The sequence below is a fragment of the Gadus macrocephalus genome, chromosome 20 (assembly GCF_031168955.1).
Source record: "Gadus macrocephalus chromosome 20, ASM3116895v1".
Lineage (NCBI taxonomy): Eukaryota > Metazoa > Chordata > Actinopteri > Gadiformes > Gadidae > Gadus > Gadus macrocephalus.
The window spans coordinates 20,260,672-20,281,262 of record NC_082401.1 but is presented as its reverse complement, the minus strand read 5'-3'; the positions used below and the strand labels follow the sequence as shown (position 1 = coordinate 20,281,262).

The 20,591-nt window shown below is 45.1% G+C and overlaps 1 protein-coding gene across 1 annotated transcript; it reads left to right on the top strand.

The window, feature by feature from the left end:
- Positions 1-9,204: 9,204 nt before the first annotated feature.
- On the top strand, positions 9,205-11,417 carry LOC132448882 (chondroadherin-like protein). Its single transcript, XM_060040431.1, has 2 exons — positions 9,205-9,482; positions 10,026-11,417. The coding sequence occupies exon 2, from the start codon at positions 10,030-10,032 to the stop codon at positions 11,098-11,100; it is 1,071 nt and encodes a 356-aa protein (XP_059896414.1). The 5' UTR covers positions 9,205-9,482; positions 10,026-10,029; the 3' UTR covers positions 11,101-11,417.
- The last annotated feature ends 9,174 nt before the right edge of the window (positions 11,418-20,591 follow it).

Here is a 20,591-nt window from a genome sequence, read left to right as displayed (position 1 = left end):
AAGTTATGAGCACTGCGCCGCCTTGTGAACGTTTTTTCCAGTGCAATGCAGAGCTTGAAATGCTTCTTGATTAAGTATTAATATGAACTTCTATGAATAACTCAATGAATAGCTCATTAAACGGAATGTGGTGAACCCCGCGTGCTAATGCGTATACATTAGCATATGAAGCGCAGAAGATAAGGCCAGGCCTATGTCTGAGGATATTCATATGGTTCAGTGTTGTGTATCTGGAACATGAAGAAGTCATTGTGGTGACACTATCATGAGGCATTAATCATATAAAATAATATGACCCTGATGTTCACAAATAAACGAACAAACACAGACTGTTTCTCACTTTGTAAATTGCTGCAACGTTGTGCCGAACCCTTATGTATACAACAAATGATCAGAATGTAATCAAACCCGAAAAACACAAAGGGACAAATCAGCAATTCCAGCTGCTTTCATCTGGTGGACTCAATCATTACAGCCGAGCTGGAACAGCACTCCTTTCATTTCTGAGCCTTTTTTTCCTCTTGAAGCGGAGGAACAGGGAACCTGGAGGAGCAATAACCCAAAGAAACGGGTGACTTAATGCACGTTCGGGGGCTACACCCTCATAAAGTAGCTCCTCTCCATCACTCATCTTCCCAAACAGACCCACTGAGTCCCACATGAACAATTGAGCACACTGGTTTCCCCCCGTGTCGGTCCTCCCCCTCTCTCCCAGCTCTGGTTCCTGGCTCGCTTCCCTGACCTGATGGCGGTAGACCCCTGGTTGGTACTCTGCCCTCCCCTGCACCCCCACCCCGACTGGCTGGGGGGCTCGGAGCGCAGGGAGGCCTGGCTGTGTGAGAGGCCTGGCTGTGTGAGAGGCCTGGCTGTGTGAGAGGCCTGGCTGTGTGAGAGGCCTGGCTGTGTGAGAGGCCTGGCTGTGTGAGAGGCCTGGCTGTGTGAGAGGCCTGGCTGTGTGAGAGGCCTGGCTGTGTGAGGCGCCGGGCTCATCAGGGGATGTTGGTTGGAATCTAAATCAGGGAGTTATGGAAAGTAGACCATTTTATGATTCGTGAAACTGGAACACAAGCATGTTTCGGAGTGCCAGTGCAGGCTTAACGCGCGGGGGGGGGTATGAATGAGTTGAAGGGCTCGCACAGCTGCTGTGACGTACTTGTCATAAAAGCAGTCGTGGAGTCTAATGATGGGCTTTTTTTTAGAAGTTAATGGATGCCTCTCTCTCTCTCTCTCTCTCTCTCTCTCTCTCTCTCTCTCTCTCTCTCTCTCTCTCTCTCTCTCTCTCTCTCTCTCTCTCTCACAAACTCTGATTCAATACTGACTCCCATCCAACGCACACATACACACAAACACACAATTCCATAATGGTGATAATTACATAGTTGGACCTATTTGCTAATTATCCTCTTCTCGAGGAGAGATACAAATAGATCTAGTTTAGGGCAATTTACTTTATGTTGATCATGTATTCGTGTGTGTGTGTACATCCGCGCGTGTGTGTGCGTGTGACTTTATCCAAGCTCGAAACTTTTGATGTAATTGTTTTTGTTTTCCCAATTAGCAAAGCAAAAAATCGGTCTACATATACATGTTATTCACACTCCACACAAATCCATCTATTCATTAGCAGAGTTAGCGCTGTTAGGTAGGAACATTGCAGTTGCAAAGAGATTCCAGTCAAAACATGTGTACTTGAAGCCATGTTAAGCTATGCGTAAGCGTAATTGAAAGGTCATGGGGTTGCTAGAAGGCAAACGGTCTGGTGCGCCAGAGCCATCGCGAAGTGATCACGCCTAATAATTACACTTTCAGACGCTTCCACGACTAATGTCCCTACCGTTATGACATCTGTTCTGTCCTTAGAACTGTGGGCATGACAGCACACACACGCACGCACACACACACACACACACACACGCACACGCACACACACATTCACACGCGCACACACACACACACGCACACAAAAACACACTCACAAAAAACAGTATGCAGACACAGTTGAGTTTCCAGAAAATCCTTAACAAATAAACAATCCATTAGAATGTACAATAGGGTACAATCCATAGGGTGTGTACTGCAACCGGGCTTCAGATTGCAGTGATACCGTATGTAAGCAGGAGCCCAGCGAGGGCCTGGGAGTGCGTCTAAGAGCTACTGTAGCAGAGAAGGCGTGCGTTCCCTCGTCATGCTGCTACTGGGGCCCGATCAATCCCAGTTCAGATTTACACCGCCCTCGTGGAGTAACTCTGCATCCATCAGACCTGGGACAGGGTCTGCCCTTTTCAAGCCCACACAACTACGCTCACACACGCATACCAAACATACATGCCACACACACATACCACACACTCAGATAAACACACATACACAAACACACGCACACACAAACACACACACACACACAAACACACACACAGACCACGCACACAGACATACATACCACACACACACAAACCACACACGCACAAAAACAAACCAACAAACACATACACAGACCACACACACCGACAAACAAACTCACATAAAAACAAACACACCCCACACATACATAACACACAAACATACCACACACGTACACCACACACACAGAAAAACACACACATAAGAACAGACAAACACACAAACGCATACCAAACACACAAAAACAAACAAACACACACAAAAAAAACACCCACACACAAAACACGCACATCATCCCCATATGTTTAGCTGATAATGTTACATTTAGCCGTAGCTCAGGAGGTGGAACTGTTTGTCTGGCAACTGGGAGTTATTGGTTTGATCCATGGCTCCTCCGAGCTTAGCGTTGAGGTGTCCCTGAGCCAGAAAACTCACTGGCGAGCTGGCTGGTTCCTTGCATGGTTGAGACCTCGGTCTGTGTGTGTATGCATCTGCATGTATTCACAATATGTGCATGAATGGGTGATATGAGGCACTCGTTTGTGCTGCAGGGTAGGGCTTTGTCCATGTAGTCCATTTAGATTATGGTTTTCTTGTATTGTGGACACTTTGATTTTGAATAAAAAAAAAACATCCATTGTATCGATTCTGTATAATACAGTTGATCAGGGCAGTACTCTACTAGTATATCCAAAATACTAGGAGAGCATATTGTTATATGTTTTTGTAGTAGAGAATAGTATAAATTCAACAGTAGACATTGTTTGTATTCCAAGACAGGATCACGCATCTACCCTGAAGCTCCCGAACTCTGCTTTTGTACATGAATATATTTTCCACCACGTCTCCCCGTGTTTCCCTTGGCCGAGGTGATATAATCATAAATAATCATTAAAAAAGTTAAAAGTTAAAAGGGAGAAGGATGCAAAGGCATTATTAAATCAATTTGTCTACCCAGAAGCAATTAGAGTAATGAATCACTTTGAGGAGGGTCCCTCTATCTGAGAGGGAGATCACGCAGTGTCTTGCCTCCAGATTACTGGGTCTATGCCCACGTGTATCTGCACAACTTGGGTTATTTTATCACAGGCAGCCGTCTCTTATAACAGAGATATCAGACACACTGAGAGTCACTGTTGACCATCGAAAGAACAACAACAACAACCTTTGAGGTAGTTTTGTATTATTCTTTAATACAAGATGCAAGATTAATTATTGTTTTTATGCTTTATTATAGAGTGAGATAGGGAGGAAGGTATGGGAGAGAGAGGGGAGGACATGTAGCAAAGGACCACGGGAAAGATTCAAACCCAGGTGGCTGCGTTCAGGGCTGAGCCTCTATGGTAAGCGCACCAGTTTTATAATATTCTAATTCTAATGCTAGGTGGGCTAGAATATGTATTTAAAATGAAGTGTTGCAAAATAAAGAGTGGTGGGCAGACATTGGGGGAGAATAGCTGATAGATCACGGTGTATTCGTAAAGTGACAGCGACTGTCTCACACTAGTAACTGGCGAATTAATTGGCAACGCTGTTTCCGACACGCCTTGCGTAGTATATTTTATTGAGCGCTGTGTCGTCTCGCGAGGTTTGCCATCAGCGGGCTCGTGCAGATGGTTCCCTCCAAACGCGTGGGACTAATTGTTTTTTTTTGCACTTGGGTGTTTTTTAAGAATGGCATCTGATTAAATCCCGGCGCCATTAACGCACCGCAAAGACCGCCGTGCTATCCATCACGTTGAAGCTCAGCCTCATTGCATTGTTTATCATTTTCAACAGCTCCATTTGATTTTAGAAAAATAAGAAAATGGCGCCGGGCTATTAGCTGTTGGGAATCGGCCAGGCAATTTCAGCGGAGAGAGGCGAAGTAATTATCCCTGTGTTCATAATTTTTTTGCTTCCACACAGGTGTCGAACACATACGTTCACTTAATGGAGGCCGAGAGGATGAGAGGTGGAGGAAGTGGATGACTGCGGCTAAACAACAAACATCGCCTCTCAGGTAACGGACTGCCTGCTCTGCGCGATGCAGCCATTGCATTAATACCACCTATCACCTTCGTTATCGTCATCATCATCATCGTCTTCTATTCCCCCCCGTCCGTCCGTCCGTCCGTCCGTTTCTGTGACTCATACCCCCCAGCTCGCTCTATGAAGTATGTTGCCGTTAAACGTGTTTAGCTTGGAGCCGGTGTGGGTTACACACCTTAATGTACCCCCCCCTCCCCCCCCAACCGCACACCACCCACCAGAAAGACACCCGCACACCCCCCCTTTTCTTACAGCTGGAGGTCTGACACAGTGACACCTGTGCCTACCAGAGTGGGGGCTATCAGTTATGCTCAGGTATTTATAGTCCCCCCCCCCCCTCGCCGTTGCTTCTGCTCGGAGGAGAGAAAGCCGTCGTGGAGGGGAAGCATCTGTTCTGATACCACGAGCCACACGTGTAGCCTCTGTCCTTCGATTCGCCCTGGTTGAAGGATAGTCGGGAAAAGACAAAAGACGCCTTCGATACGGTGGACAAATATAGCTAGCGTAGCGTCCTTCTCTTGTTTTCACACCCTTCCACATTAGCATCTGCTGCCACCGTAGCACAGTGGTTTGTTGAATTGTTTTTCAGACGTAGCAGCCAAAACAAATAAAAAATTGAATGCGGTGTGACATTGTATTGACTCAGAGACAATGCTCTAATGAGATGCAGTGTTGGATATCAAAGCTATTCATCTGATATTGATTTTCAAATGTGTGTCTGTGTGTGTGTGTGTGTGTGTGTGTGTGTGTGTGTGTGTGTGTGTGTGTGTGTGTGTGTGTGTGTGTGTGTGTGTGTGCGTGCGCACTTACATCTGTGTGTGCATGTGATTTTTGTGCATGTGATGTGTGTGTCTTTGTGTGTGTGCGTCTCTGCACGCATGTGATCGTGCCAATGTATGCGTCTGTGTGGGTGTAACTCAATAGTCTTTTGATACAGTGCCAATTCTAGCTTGAGTGAAATTCCGGCGATGCAATGCTTATAATATTTTGTATTCGATATCCCCAGAGATGAAAACACATTAAATATATTAGATAAGATGCAATTTGCCTCACTATTGAAATGCATTCCAGGGTAAAACTTCTGGGTGAAATGTGGAGCTGAAATAGTTTGCAGGGTTTATTAGATAGGTATCTTAACCGAAAGCTGCAACTTTGAAGTAAGGTGTTGGTGTCTCTCTGGTTAAGGTGTGTAGTATGCCAATCATACTAAATTGATTTCTCTCTCTCGCTCTCTCTCTCTCTCTCTCTCTCTCTCTCTCTCTCTCTCTCTCTCTCTCTCTAGGAATATAATATATATAATTTATATATACACACACATATGAATGATTATATATATATAATCACTCATCCGGCAATGATATTGCTTCTCAAGTTTGAGAGGAGTTAATAACGTTGGGGGGAGGGAAAGGTAAGGCACGGTAAAGATAAGGAAATAACTTAATTTGCCACACAGCCTAATTTATATCCGTCACAAGATAATGAGGGAAATTTCCATCCGCTCACATTGTTGTCATCTGTATATTGATCAAGGCCTTCAGAATGCAAATTCCCCTCTGAAAGTCTAGATTACCATGCATTAATTAGTAGATGGCTCAGACATGGGTACTACATAGGGTAGCGAGGCAGATCACAAACGGCCACAGACACGGACGAGCTTGTGTAACAAGCAGTCCCCGTGGTTTCGCTCGTTCAACAAACAACCAAAAACAAGGGGAATCATCCTTGCATACCAACAGCGGATTTTGATAGAAATGGAAAAACAAGGAAAGAAAGCATGAAGGCAGACGGGAAGAAAGAGGGGAAAATAATAAGAATTGGTTTCTTCTCACCCAGTCGGGTTTCCTTTCACAGAACGCGAGCGTATTACTCCTCCTGACAATGTGCGACTCCAGACAGCCAAAGGATGGACTTTTTCAACAATGTAGAGCAGGGGTCCGGGTTCACTCTAGCTATTTCCCTTTCTCGCTTTTTGTCAAAGGCAAAAAAAAGGGGACCAAGCGCATTGAGTGCACCGGGTGACTCAATGGCACACTGAGAGCTCCTATGCACATGCACTTTGGTGTTGGGCACAAAGGGAGCAAGCCACCTTTATCCCACAGCCCCCTGCCGGTGGACCGCTGGGTCCCTGCTGAGCTTAACCGGGGAGCCCTGGATCTGGCCGCTGGCTGGCCAGATCCCCCACAATGCCCGACCCCCGACCGGGGGCAGACACCCAGCGCCACCTAATGCGCCCAATATGGTGGAAGGGATCACCACATTTTAGGCCCTCAATCATTCATGGGGGGCCTGGTTCAAAAAGACAGCGACGGAAACTTAAATCATTGATTCAGTGGTGCCATAGAGGGGTGCAGCTACAAGGACAGAGGGCTAGGTGGGTGGACGGCTGTGTATATAAAAGTACCAAATCGAAAGACTTAAAAAATGTAGGCGCCATAAAAGATCTCGAGGCGTGACACAAAGATGGATACACGTGGCTGAAAAAAGGAGGTTTGTTTCTTCACTGTGACTCAAAAGGAGGAACTCAAACTGAAGGGCGAAGGTTTTTCACAACATCATTACTGACTGCTGCCCAATCTCAGAAGCAGACTCACACTCTCGGTTCAGACACTATACTTACACTGTTGTTGCTGTTTGATTGACAAGGTCTGACCTTCCTCCGCTGATTTATATTCCTATTTTTTTATTTTAGTGCTTCTTCGACACCTATGGCTTTGCTTCCCCGCCGGTTGAGCTAATGGAAGTAAAAAGCCGGGTTCTTGCTATAATTTGAATATCATCTGAATAAAGAACCCCAAGCTGGGTGTTCCTACTGAGGATTACACGAGGTATACCATTTCCTGTTGATAGCCTGACGTTATGCGATCCCCAACACACACTGCATTATATGTCACACACGAGGGTCCTATCAGTCACATATCACCGCCGGCCACAGCAAAGTCTAAAGGGTCCCGGGGTGACAGATTATCAATAACACTATTATATGACCTGTCAGAAGATATGACAGAGAACGCTGCCGTCACATCAGACTGCAACAACATGAAAACAACACAATTTGTCATGTGTTTCTCAAGCTAGCAAGACGTTTGTTAGTTGTTTTTTTTGGTTGATGTTGTGGCATTAAAGTATTAACAGCCCCTCCAGACTCTTGGTGGATGGACGTGACAAGACGTTGTTCGCCAACACATTCGCAGGAGGAAAAAAACGTTTGACGTCGCAATCTTGTTATGTTTTTAATGCATCGAGCATATTGGCTCAAAGCACTCAACATGAGGGCTATAAAACATTGTATTATTCTTCGGCTCATCGCACTGCTTTTGCCCCTTTCTCTGGAACCGACACTCGAGTCAAAACACAAACTACTCTTGCTACAATGCAAGAAATGCTGTACTAGTTTTCTTTCTTTTTCATCTTGCGTTTTTTTTATTTCTTCCATAGTCTGACCTCCGTTACCTTGCCTGCCATCCAAACATTCTCATGGCCACGCACACTTACTTCGTTTTCACACAGACAACAACAGCGCCATCTGCTGCCCACTCCAGACATATCAGCACGCGCTCAACGCAGCTCTGTCCGCCCCACCCACCCTCGCACCTCTTCTCCCCGCACAATCAAAACCCTGAATATAATTCTATTCATATTAAGACATTATTTAATAGAGCAGTATGGCGAGGGCGGTTAAATGAATGCTAATTAACTGGATTAGCCCTGTTGATTGCTGTGACAATGCTTCTTCCCCCTACCGGTCTGTCAATGAGCAAGCTTGAAATTCTCGACTCATCTTGCTTAGTAGTCTTACTAGGCAGAGCTAGCCTAACAGAGCCTGAGTAATGAACCTGAACTGTTAATAATGTTTTCTCAACACCGGGGCCTTCGAATGATTCTGTATAAATGATTCCTGGATCAACCAGCATCCAGGCAGGCACACACAATCACTCTATTAGGCTACACGCTGCTGTTCTGTCTCGCTTTTAACCTCCGGATGCTCCAACTCCGAGATGTAGTTGCTCGGGCGAAATAACCTTGGGATCAAATTATACGTGGCTCACAAAGTGCTCTAGCACTTTTAGCAAGTTTTTCTCAGCAGAACCCTCGGGAAATATCCAGATTGTAAGGTAATTACATCTATTGTGGGAACCCACCTGCGTGTCAAAGAATAGGCCTATAGCGTTTCTCCTTTGTTGTTTTGTCTGTGATCTCGCAAGGGTTATTTAAGTTGGTTCTTGGCAGCAACATGTTTCACCTGTGTGTGTGTGTGTGTGTGTGTGTGTGTGTGTGTGTGTGTGTGTGTGTGTGTGTGTGTGTGTGTGTGTGTGTGTGTGTGTGTGTGTGTGTGTGTGTGCGTGCGTGCGTGCGTGCGTGCGTGCGTGCGTGCGTGCGTGCGTGTGTGCGTGTGTGTGTGTGTGTAGTGTAGTGTAGTGTAGTGGTGTGTGTGTTTGTGTAGTGTAACATGTGGCCGTGTGTGTGTGCGCGTGTTAGTGTGTATGTGTGTAGTGTTATGTGTGTGTGTAGTGTAGTGTGTGTGTATGGGCACGTGTGTGTGCGTGTATGTGTTTGCAGCAGTGTGTGTGCAGCCGAGTGTGTGTTTATGTGTGTGAGGCCATGACAAGTGTGTGTGTGTGTGTGTGTGTGTGTGTGTGTGTGTGTGTGTGTGTGTGTGTGTGTGTGTGTGTGTGTGTGTGTGTGTGTGTGTGTGTGTGTGTGTGTGTGTTTATAGTGTGTGTGCGTGTGTGTGTAGTGTGTGTGTGCAGCCACGTGTAGTGTGTGTGTGTGTGTGTGTGTGTGTGTGTGTGTGTGCGTGCGTGTGTGTCGGGGCGGGGGCTAGGAACACGAGCTGTTTCCTGCTTGCCGTGAATTATTCACAGCACTATTGTGTCGGTCGCCCTCACCTCTCAACACGTGCGCCCCAGGCCAGAGACCAATCAGAGGACCCTTTTTCAACTAGTGACAGACTTCTGGCCTCACCTGTCCGCCGTGTCTGCTGGCTGTCTGGCCGTTTGGCAAACAGACGCCCATGTTGTTCATCACTGTGTCACAGACGGCCACCACGGCAGGTAAGAATCGTGTACAATCTCCCCCTATACCCGATGTGGGACATGTTTTATGTTATGCTTCATCGATTTAAGTGGCAAGTTTTTCCCAGGATAAGTTGTGGCGGTTGTTGTTGATTCAGCGGGGGTGTTTGTTGGTTTGCCGTTGTTTTGCTGATCTTTCATACTCGGCAGCCTCTCACTTTCACATGCAATGTTTTCCTCCCCGGCGTTGTTGACACCTTAAGAGGATTTGGAGGGTAGAAGTAAAGTAGGCTAACAGCTACCTCACCTCCCTTTTTCTGCTGGATTAATTCTGGGGCTTCAAATGTTGGTCTGTTTTTTCTAACGCAGAATATTGTCTGTTTGGGAGACATGAGCTGCGCCAAGGTGTTGAGCTCATTCATGTAAAAAGTGAATCAGGGCCTTCTTGTTTGTAAATGTTTAATGTAGGGAATACTCCCAGACCAAATCTGTAAGATGTATTTCCCATGTGATGATATAAGCATAGCCTTTCTTTTAGATAATCCTTAATAGAACCATTTTCTCCCTTTTTTCTCTTATCAGAGACATGAGTCCCTCAACCCATTGGTGTTTTTTTCTCCAGTACACTTTCATTTCTCTATCTGGGCCAGCGAAAGCCTGTTACAAAGCATGTACCTGTCTCCCGGACTTAAAATATATCAACTGCTCAGGTGGGAACCTCTCCGCCGCTGTCAGCAGCTTTCCCTCCAACACTGAGTATCTGGACCTGTCCGAAAACCTTCTAACAGCCCTCCCGCGGGGCGCCTTCGAGGCACTCTGGGGCCTGAAGGTGCTGCTTCTCAGCACCAATAACATCACGTCGGTGGCAGCCGGGGCTTTCATCAAACTCCAGAGCTTACAAAGGCTGGATCTTAGCGGGAACCGGATAGGTGCCCTGGGGGACTCCTTCGCCCTGGGTCCGGGCTCCCTGTCACAGCTCCTCTTGTCCGGGAACCGCCTCACCGCGCTAGAGATCGGAGCCTTCCGCGACCTGGACGGCCTCGCCCGACTGGACCTCAGCGCCAACCTCATCCAGCTGATCCACCCGGGGGCGTTCGGCGGGGTGACGTCCCTTCGCCGACTCCACCTGGAAGGGAACCGGCTCCGGGTGCTGGGGACGGGCCTCTTCTCGACCCTGCACTCCCTGGAGGTGCTGGGCCTGCGAGGGAACCCCCTCGGCAGCCTGGAGCCGGGGGTGTTCGCCCCTCTTCCCAGCCTGGCCCTGCTGGACCTGAGCTTCAACCGGCTCTCAGCGCTGAACTTCAAGGCCCTGCTGGGCGTGCGCAGCCCCGTGGCACACGTGCTGCTGGAGGGGAACCCCTGGCACTGCGACTGCGAGCTGCAGAGGGTCTTCGACAAGCTGGGGCGGGTGCGTCGCATCTCCCTGGACGACTACCGGGAGCTGAGGTGCAGCGAGCCCGCGGAGATGAGGGGTCGGGCCGTGACGGAGGTGGAGGGCGAGCTCTGCGTCGGCGAGACGGTGACGGTGTTGGTCCTGACGCTGACGGTGCTCGTCACCGTGGCGGCGTCGCTGATCATGGCGGAGAGGAGCAAGAGGAGCACCGAGGCTAAAGAGGAGGAGGGCGGGGCGACGGAGGCGTACAGCTATTACTACTAGGGGCAAGTGCTTTTTCATGGGACAGCATAAGTGAGGACCCTGTCAGAAGAAAATTGCAGGCTATTAATCCCCTGTGATTTCTCTCACATTTCCCCGCGATCTCGCTTTGTGGAGAAGGCAATCGAGTAGGGATATATTTTTTTTTATTTGTGTCTACACAAATAATTGCCTTGACCTTTTAACGCAAGCGTGTGACTGTGGTTTATTCTCCTGCAAATCTTCAAAGAGATGGATAAAAAAAAAGATTCCACATCCACCCACTGACGAATGAGAATGAAGTAGACTCTTCTGCACAAGCCGTGTGAGCCGAGTATTGGCTTCCAGTACTTTAGTGCACACCATGAGGCTGCCAGTCTGAAGGGAATTATTGACGGCAGAATGGCTGAATAGGAGGAAATGGAAAGCATCCAGGCAGACAGGCACTTGTGGAGGGAATTTTATATTTTTTATAGTTTATAGATCACCTTTACTGTGGTCTTATTTTTGTGTTTGTTTTTATACTCTTCCTCTCGCTCTACTTCTGTGACTTTCTGTTGTGACCCGCATTTAATGATATGAATCTTAATGTATGGAAAATATTTAAAAAAAATTGTTTTTTAATGTGTGTTTGTAAGATGGTCATTACATGTTAATCCTGATAAAACAGCTGTAAACATACCCTAATTGTTTGCTTTTCATTCAAAGCTCATAATTGAACCGTTCCTTCTGAATCAATATGCGTTAATTGGCCATTTGTATTTTTCCGTCTGTTTCATCGACCTTGTATACCATCAGGGACAGTCAGGTCTGGTCAGATATTCGGATTACAATGGTCTTACATACGTTTGAATTATTTATTTTACTCCACTTCCTTCTGCATGCTTTGGTTACTAACTGTGACCCAGTATTCCCCTTAAGTAACTCTCTTGAGATCTATGCAACCAGGTGCCTCTCTGTGCTCATTCAGAGCCTATAATAATTGTATGATTATACCAAATGTCAATGAGTCCCATTTAGTTAATCCCCACAACCCAGATAATATTTAATTTTATTGCATGGTTATTTTGACTCTGGTTTGTTGGCAACAGGCTTGGCCTACAAGTATGTGTTTCTGGTAGACCGGAAACTGATTTACTGGCTTATTCTAGCTACCAAATATATGTCAAAAAAGCAGTCACTTATTCATTTTTTTTTTTTTCGGAGTATGTGTTTTGACTGTAGCCCTTGTTGTTTTGCAAAACAATATTGATGTTCAACTTGTATAAATAAACACAATGTAGTGAGCAAAAGTTGCTGTTTATCATAGTAGTGGTATTACTAGTATTATAAGTATTATTTGTATTATTATCCTTATTACGTCTAACTTTGGCTTTTAACAATATTCAATGATCTCGCATTGGCTATCCATCCACAATAGAGGGCGCTACCAATTAATTCAACACAAACAGGAACTTCATAATGTAACATTTACCGCCCATCTGCGTCGTATTTGTGCTCTAAGTGCAATGCAAAAGTATACCACCAGAGGGAAGTAGATATTTGCCTAGCTGGACTTCAAATTTGCGTTAGATGCAGAACCTTCAAGAAATTTGCACATAAATTAGGCCTACATCTTATTTTTTAGTTTGCTTTTAAAAAATAGATACATACATTTCATTAAATAATCAGTAAATATCCAAGTTCAAGCAAACTGCATCCCTCCATGTAAGCTCCGGTACTGTGTAGGTCAGAGAGCTATCAATAATATAATTTGAAGGTTACTGTTCATTTGGCTGAGGGATAAGCCTGAAAAAGATGCATACATTTTGATGTGATGAACTCTAATTGAATGTGCTCCTACTGCACTCAATCAAGTTTAACAGCATTGACATTTAAATGTAATTAGAAATGCACACGTTAAATCCCCTCGCTGTTAATGTAGTCTTGCCCTTTATCCCTTTTTCTTCACGAAGATTAAATTCCCACACCAAACTTCAAAATCGTATCCTCCCTTAGTGTTAATATTTGTCCCACTGGCGTGTGTTGCTTTAGCAACCCAACGTTTGATTACAGAAGCATACAGTACCGTAATAAATTCGGCTGTCCTTCTGCCAAATAACTGTCTGAGTTTATCCATCTGGAGAGAGCGTCTCCTCTCATAACTGGAAGGTTGCTGGTTCCCTCACACACTGACACAGGCAGACACGGGCGAGGTGCCGGGGAATGTGTGTCTGATTGCTCTGCTTGCCGGAGGGGAGCTGCACTCCTCGTGGCTCTGCTGCCGGCTTCCACTTCATAGTACTGCACTGACACCTCCACCACCGCTGCCCTCATCTCTGGTCGGACCCACCTGTGCCTGGTCCTCCCCTCCTCCCGAGTGGTGCTAGGGGGGCTGGGAGTGGTCCGTGGGCCAAAGCTCTTCCTCGGGGTCACTGCTCCCCTTCCTGAAGCCACTTCCTCCAGGTGTTCACCAAGTACCCTGGGGATGCTGCCCGCCTCTGGGTCACTGGAGGAGATACTGTGGAGGCTCCTACTGGGACAGCTGCTGACCCTTCTCTCTCTGAGGTGGCTAAAGGTCCGGACTTTCTCAGCCTCCGTCAGCCAGCTCCCGACATGGACCTAAAGCAGTCCTTGGGCTCCGTCTTGGTTGAAACACAAGCTGGCTGGGGGAAGTGAATAGGTAAGGTTAAGGCTATTGAAATAGTAGCCCCATGAGTTCACATGTGAATGATCAGGCTAGATAATGTTAAATGGTTTGAAAAGTTTTTGAAGTTACATTTATTTTATAAGTGACTGCTCAGGCTGTGTATGGCTCGGGAAGGATTCACAGATGGATGCTGTCAAACCAGGCCATTGAAAGGAGCGATGCGGCTATATTAAAATGCATATCATGACTGAGATGCCTTTTTCCATTTTTCTCGATACATTACTCCCGTCAGCAGCTTCTGTTGTTTACCATTTCCAGCAGGTATTTGTATTCCTCATTCCAAGCATATTGCGGGTAGGTGTCTGGAAAGGCTCATTAAGGAGCGGCGGGGGCCGCATCACGGCCAACGATGCTTACAGGTAGACTGAGAACGTTGGGGGTTGAGCCCAAAGCCCCTTCAGGTGTAGGATAGCCTCTCCCCAGCCTATAGGGTATCCTACTTTGATTAATGACGCATCCTTTTGTTTAAAATAATCATCCCTTATCATTAACTAATTCATTTTAAACTCCCCGAGTGATTGAAGTGACCCTAATAAATGAAATGAATCAGCTTTCTTCCAGGCTTTGGCTAGAGGAGAAGATTGTCAAGGTTTTATGCGTTGTATTCGACTGCACCATTAGTAGATGGAACCATTAGTCCACTCCGAATCATTAAACCGAGAAGACGGCTTCGTTTAGAGAAAAGGCAGGGGGAAATACAATGTCAAATAGACAGTTGCACGGCTCTTACGGTTTGTACAATTCTTAGATTTTTTTCTTTCGATTTTTTACCGGTTCCTTAATCAACTCACGGATGAAATATGATTTAGTCCAAGCGTTGCTACACCACTTGCACTTTTATAAATACAATGTCAAATAGACATTTGGAAGGCTGTTTCATTATATGCTAATCTTTTGTACAATTCTACCAATTCTTCTCTTTCCTTTTTACCTATTCCTTAATCAACTGACAAATGAGATATGATTTAGTTTGAGACTCGCTTCACCACTTGCACTTTAATACTTTTGTGGACTGAACACCTACTCAAATCAGACCAATCAGTCCTCAGAATAATTGTTATTTCCCTGTATCTGGGGGATGGTCGTTTTTTCTATCTGAGGTAAATGAGAGCACCACAGTGAAATTAGTAAAACTGAAGTTATAATTTGGCTCTGTAGCTGCTAATGTATTCCTATTCTGAGCCAGCGTTGTCAACAGATGGATAAGCAATGCAGATTGCTCACTTATGATCTGCATTGCTTATCAGGTCGGGAAGAACAACCTGGGAGTCAAACAGTGTGTCTTTGTGTGCACGTGATTGTGTTGTGTCACACATGCTGTGTCACACTTAGTGTGCAGATATTTGTGCACACACACACAAACGCACAAACACAGACCCGACGTGTGAGTGCCCGTGACCAAGGAGGTTTTGCTTGCATTGATACACCCACACACCCACACATTTACACACACGCACGCATGCACACACACACACGCGTGTGCACACACGCACACACACACACACACACACACACACACACACACACACACACACACAGAATGCATACACAGTCACACACAAACACACACACACACACACACGCACACACACACACACACACACACACACACACACAGATACACAATTAAATACAGGCAATCGCATGTCAATTTTTACTGCGCTTACTTTGCTTTTGATACAAGAATTTGTTTTTTCAGATTCTTAAAAAGTGCAAATGCACACTTAACACATTTTACCTCTTTCTAATGCTCCCTTCCTGAGCAACTGGCCTTGGTCTACATACCTGCTCTGTTGCCCTAACAACTAGCTTCAGAGTCGTGTCGTATTGATCTCAGGTCCGCCCCCCCCCGCCCCCTCCTCCATTGTAGCCATCCCGCGGCGGGGGTTCCTCTCTCTGTAAATCCCGTGACTCCTCCTGACACTCCAATTACTCTGGTCTGTCACTGTCACCATGGAGAGACGACTCACCTTGTTGTTCTCTGCATTGTGACGTGTTGGAATCGTGATGGTAGACAGAACGTTTGGGCGCTGGTTGATGGAACTATCGTTTGGAATTCAGGTGATCATGAAATAAGTTTTTTAGTGATGAAATGAGAAAGACGAGAAAAGCAAATCAGTACAGCGCTATTCAATATGCTGTCACATTCAAAGTCGGCTTGCCATGTCCCATGGACTTTGGTAGTCGTATCAAAAGAGCCAATGTTCAAACAATATCAAACAGTAGAGCATAACCTAATAAGCTCCAATACAAAAATGCTTTTAAGGAGTATCGCTGGATACCTATTGTTAATATTATTATTTTACTCTGATCTGGGCCCGACATTTGCGACACAATGTGCTCATCAGGAGCCATATCAAAGTAAAGTTCCCGGAGAATCACCATCGACATCAACAGCAACAACAACAGCAACAGCAGCCGTTATGTTCGCTGGTCATCACAAGTAGCCCTATGGCCTGAGGGGAAAGTGAAGTAGTCACAGGTTGTTGAAGTCTCTTCTTTCCTTTGAGTGGGCCCTACCAACTCCATCTGCCCATTCGGGGCTCCAATCAGAGGAACTAGGATCCAAATAAAAAGCCTTTTGTCAACTAGTTCCTCAAAGAGGGCACACAAAAAAGAGGTACCAACGTGGGACAAAGGCCACTGTGGGGGAGAAGAGTACAGTACTGTGGGAGTATTGTAAAGGTAACAGATCGTTTTGTACTTCCACATCTACACTTTAGATGTAGATTTTTTTATTATTTTAGAAAATTTTCTATTATTTTAGAAAACAATGCGTGTGTACAGGTGATTTACATGAATATGTAGAAAGAATGTATCAACCAAATGTAAATGTAAAGCTAGATCTAAAAAAGATGTATGTTCATTCAATGTGAATATACAGTGTATGCAATTGAAATAGGACCTCAGGCTAAATGGCTTGTACCCAGCACATAGGCCTTTAATCAGTCTTTCTTTTTTTGTGTTCTGTCTGCTTGGTCAACTTAAGAGCTGAGGCTAAATCCTCTGCACTCTACAGCAAATACATTAAGATAGGTTGAATACAAATCTGCAAATCACAGCTTGTAATTGCCTTGAGAGCCTTGATAAAACGTTGTAATGGTCAGTGATCGAACTGCTGCAGATGAAGGGCCTGTCTCATTCTGTGGTCGACACCCAATGTGTCTCCATTGTTAGACCAATGTCTTGACTAACCTCATCAGCCCAGACAGCGAGGGAGGAATTGGCCCCTAGTCCACGGCTCATAATAATTGATCACCCTTGCTGTCTCCAATTTATCGATGATTGGGTATATCTTCAACACCAACGCTTTTATCACCCAAACGTAATCCCTTAAAAGGGTGTTGCTAACCTGCAACAGTGCAAAGGGAATGAAACCGCGTAAATTGGCACCTGAACACATAAACCACAAAGTGCATGTTCATTGACCTATCCAATGATACTATGCTAATATGTTCATTTGCAGTCTGCAAATACAAGAGAGGCGAACTGTGAACTGTGAACCGTGACTGTAGGCCAAATTTTGAACCGGCCTGCGCATGCAAATCACGGAGTAGGCCCTCGAGGAGACCTCCGAGGAGGACATCTGTAGCATGTGCCAACGGGCGGGTCTGTGTGGAGCACCGTTGATATTCTCTCCGCATCCACTCTATCTGCAATTGCGAGTGCGACAAGAACACTTGAACTCGCAGTCACAGTATTCTCCTAGCAGGAGTCGTGGTTGGAATACAAATGAAGGCGTGGGCCCTTGCAGGAAAGAGCCAGTGGCGTGTCATATTGCTGTTCACGGCGATTTATATCTACAGCATGTACACCTGCTATTGGAGGGGGAGGTGGGAGTGTGAAGTTAATGGAGTGTGTTCGATTTGGCTACAGCGGACAAGTTCATGCATTGGATTTCAGGGTCGGCTGAGGTTTAAGGACTCTGTAATTATTAAACGACGTCTCTGTTTTTGTTGACGGGTTTAACAAATCTAGAGGAGTCTTAAGTCTTTAAATGATCGAAGAAAAGAGCAGTGGCCTTGGTCGTTTAGCCGGCTCATTCGTTTTCGGTCCGCGTCCATAATATGAAACTGCAGTGCTTCTTCTTCTCCGTACGTACTTTCTCTTACCACCAACATCTCCCCCGTTCATTTGGTCCAAGAATCTTTATAGGAGGCAGTGAAATGGATTTGTAAGGCCATATGACAGACTGCGAGCACGGGTGCCTCTATTAGTATAAGATTATCTGAATGGGAAAACAAAAATGGAATCGATTTTTTGTATTGGCTTTTACAATCCAGATAATTGCTTTTGCCTTTTGTTCCGTTCTGACTTCATTTCATTCTTTGCCCAAACTTGCCAAGTTGTAAAGATCTGAATTTGAGTTATATCACTGTATGTATTCCTTATAAAAAGATGTATAAATGTCAACTTGAGATGGAACTGGCAATATGTGAAACTTTAAAGCATAAAAAGAAGATTTCTGTAGTTATGATCTACAACACCAATAACATTTTACCTAATAGTTACTGTTACAGCATAACCGTTAGATTTCATCATTATAAAACCAGTCTATTTTTCAACAGAGACAATCTCTGCCAAGAACATACACAGCCTTGATAAGGAGAGCATCCATCAAGACGATACGTATTGATTTACAGGTGCAGGAAGGAACTACCACAGGGGATCTTGTAGAAGTGTTGTTGCTGCTAGAGCTGAATTCACGCAGCGCGGCGGTTTGGCTGCTGGGTCTGTTGTTCAGCTATATGCTGTCTTCTGGCGAGGTGAGAATTTCTATCAGAGGCACAACCCGGGATTTGAAGCTATTCAGCAGGGAGGGCAAGGTTACGCAGAACGTATACGACCTGCACAACATTTTATGATGAAATGGAGCGAAAATTTAGAGGGATGACGAAGGAGTACGTGCGAGCGAGAGGGGAATTAAGGGGGCATTCCCTGGGGGCCGAGGATCTTCATAATGCGAAGAAGGATTGTCAGACTATACTCTTATACTTATATTTAGACATTCTTTGTGCAAAGACATTTTTGCCCAGGGATTTGTTCGAATATCCTCCATATTTGTGCAAATATATGTAATGTCATTGGATGAATAAATCACTTATTATCCTTAAAAAACCCTACTTTCAAGAACTGTTAAGATCAAGTGTGCGTGTCTGTGTGTCTGTGTGTGTGCGCGTGCGTATGTGTTTGTGTGTGTGCATGCATGCTTGTCTGTGCGTTTGTGTGACTGCATGCGGGACTTTGTGTGTGTGTGTGCGTTTGCGTGTGTGCGTTTGTGTGTGTTTGAATCAGAGAGGGCTTAGTTAGTGTGAGGGGGGGGGGCAATTTCAATAGCCTCGTGCAAATTGACAACGCAATTATCTTTAATGCTCAGCTTCTCCTATCAGACCAAAAGATGTCGACTGGCTGTGAAATACCAGCCGCTGCCAACCTGAAGGTTAAGGACTTTTATGATAAGCTAATTCCAACCCTCTGCGCCAGAGGATCCCACACTTCTAATGACCCTTAAGCAACCAGCGGTTTATGCTAGGGCATGCTTCCAAGGCATCCTACAGCCCTACTGTAATAGTGTAAATATGACTCCTTACACAACCTGGAGCACTGCATGTGCGGTTGGTATACATAGGTTGTTGTGTTGTAATTGTGTGGATTTTGCTAAAGTACTTTTAAACAGTGTAGTGTTCTACATATAGCCTAAACTAACTATGCCTATGCCTTATTTATGTCTCCCAAACCACAACCGTTCTATCTATAACTATCTATAACAACTATCAATCTATGATTGGATAATTCCACCTGTTGGGTAATGATGATTGGTTTTAGGAAGTGTGTTAAGTTCAGTTTTGACCTAAAGGGATATTGAAAAGACAAGGAGGATGAAAAGTATTTTTTATCCCCGCATGTACTTCCCCAATCGAGGGAATCTCGCAAACGATTTCTGAGGAATTGCCCGATTAATATTTGATGTTGTTTTTATGCTTCCACCAGTACCCCCTTAAAACAGTCAAATGAAAGGCCAGTGACAGTGTGCACACTGCCACCTTCAAAGTTACTCATGCAGTAGGCTACTGCTTAACTCTGAGTATATAGACCAACGCTCTGGGCCAAAAGTGTGTTAGTGTAAACACTTCCCAAGCTGCAGCCAAACCCAAGCACTGCTTCTCTGTGATAGAAAATATTTGCTCTCACCATTAATCCCTCATCGTTGCTTGGTTCTTCTAAGGATTTACTTGAATTATCGTGTAATATTGTCTACATATGTCTCTATTTCCACACTGACAATTGACTCTCTACACCTGCAATGTTTATTAGTTTCATTAAGTTTAGTTTAGTTTATTTTCACTGTTAATTTAACAGGCTTACATCACGGGCACAATCGACTTCATTTCACCACGAGTTGAATGGGATCTAGCTTCCCATCTGCAGTCCCAGTGGGGAAGAGAGGTTGATAACATGGACAATACAACCAGACAGCAATACAATACGGGAGACAATTATCCAAGACAGCCCAACAAAACAAGCTCATACATATTTAAACTAGTCTGGAGGCCAATGAGAACAGACACTCAAACAAAAGTGAAGCATGGCTCTCAAGAACAAAATTCAAATGTATAAATATGGATATGTAAATGTATATTAAATGAAACAACATTGCATCCATTTGAAATACCACCTTTTAAATGCAGGGGGCATTTTTATCAAATTGTCAAGGTACGTTAATTTTCTAAGGCTGCTTGCGCTTTCCTCAGACTTGGGGGTTTAAAAAGGATTTATAAAAGACTGAATATCTTTCGACTTAGTGCCTATGGTTGCATTACCACTG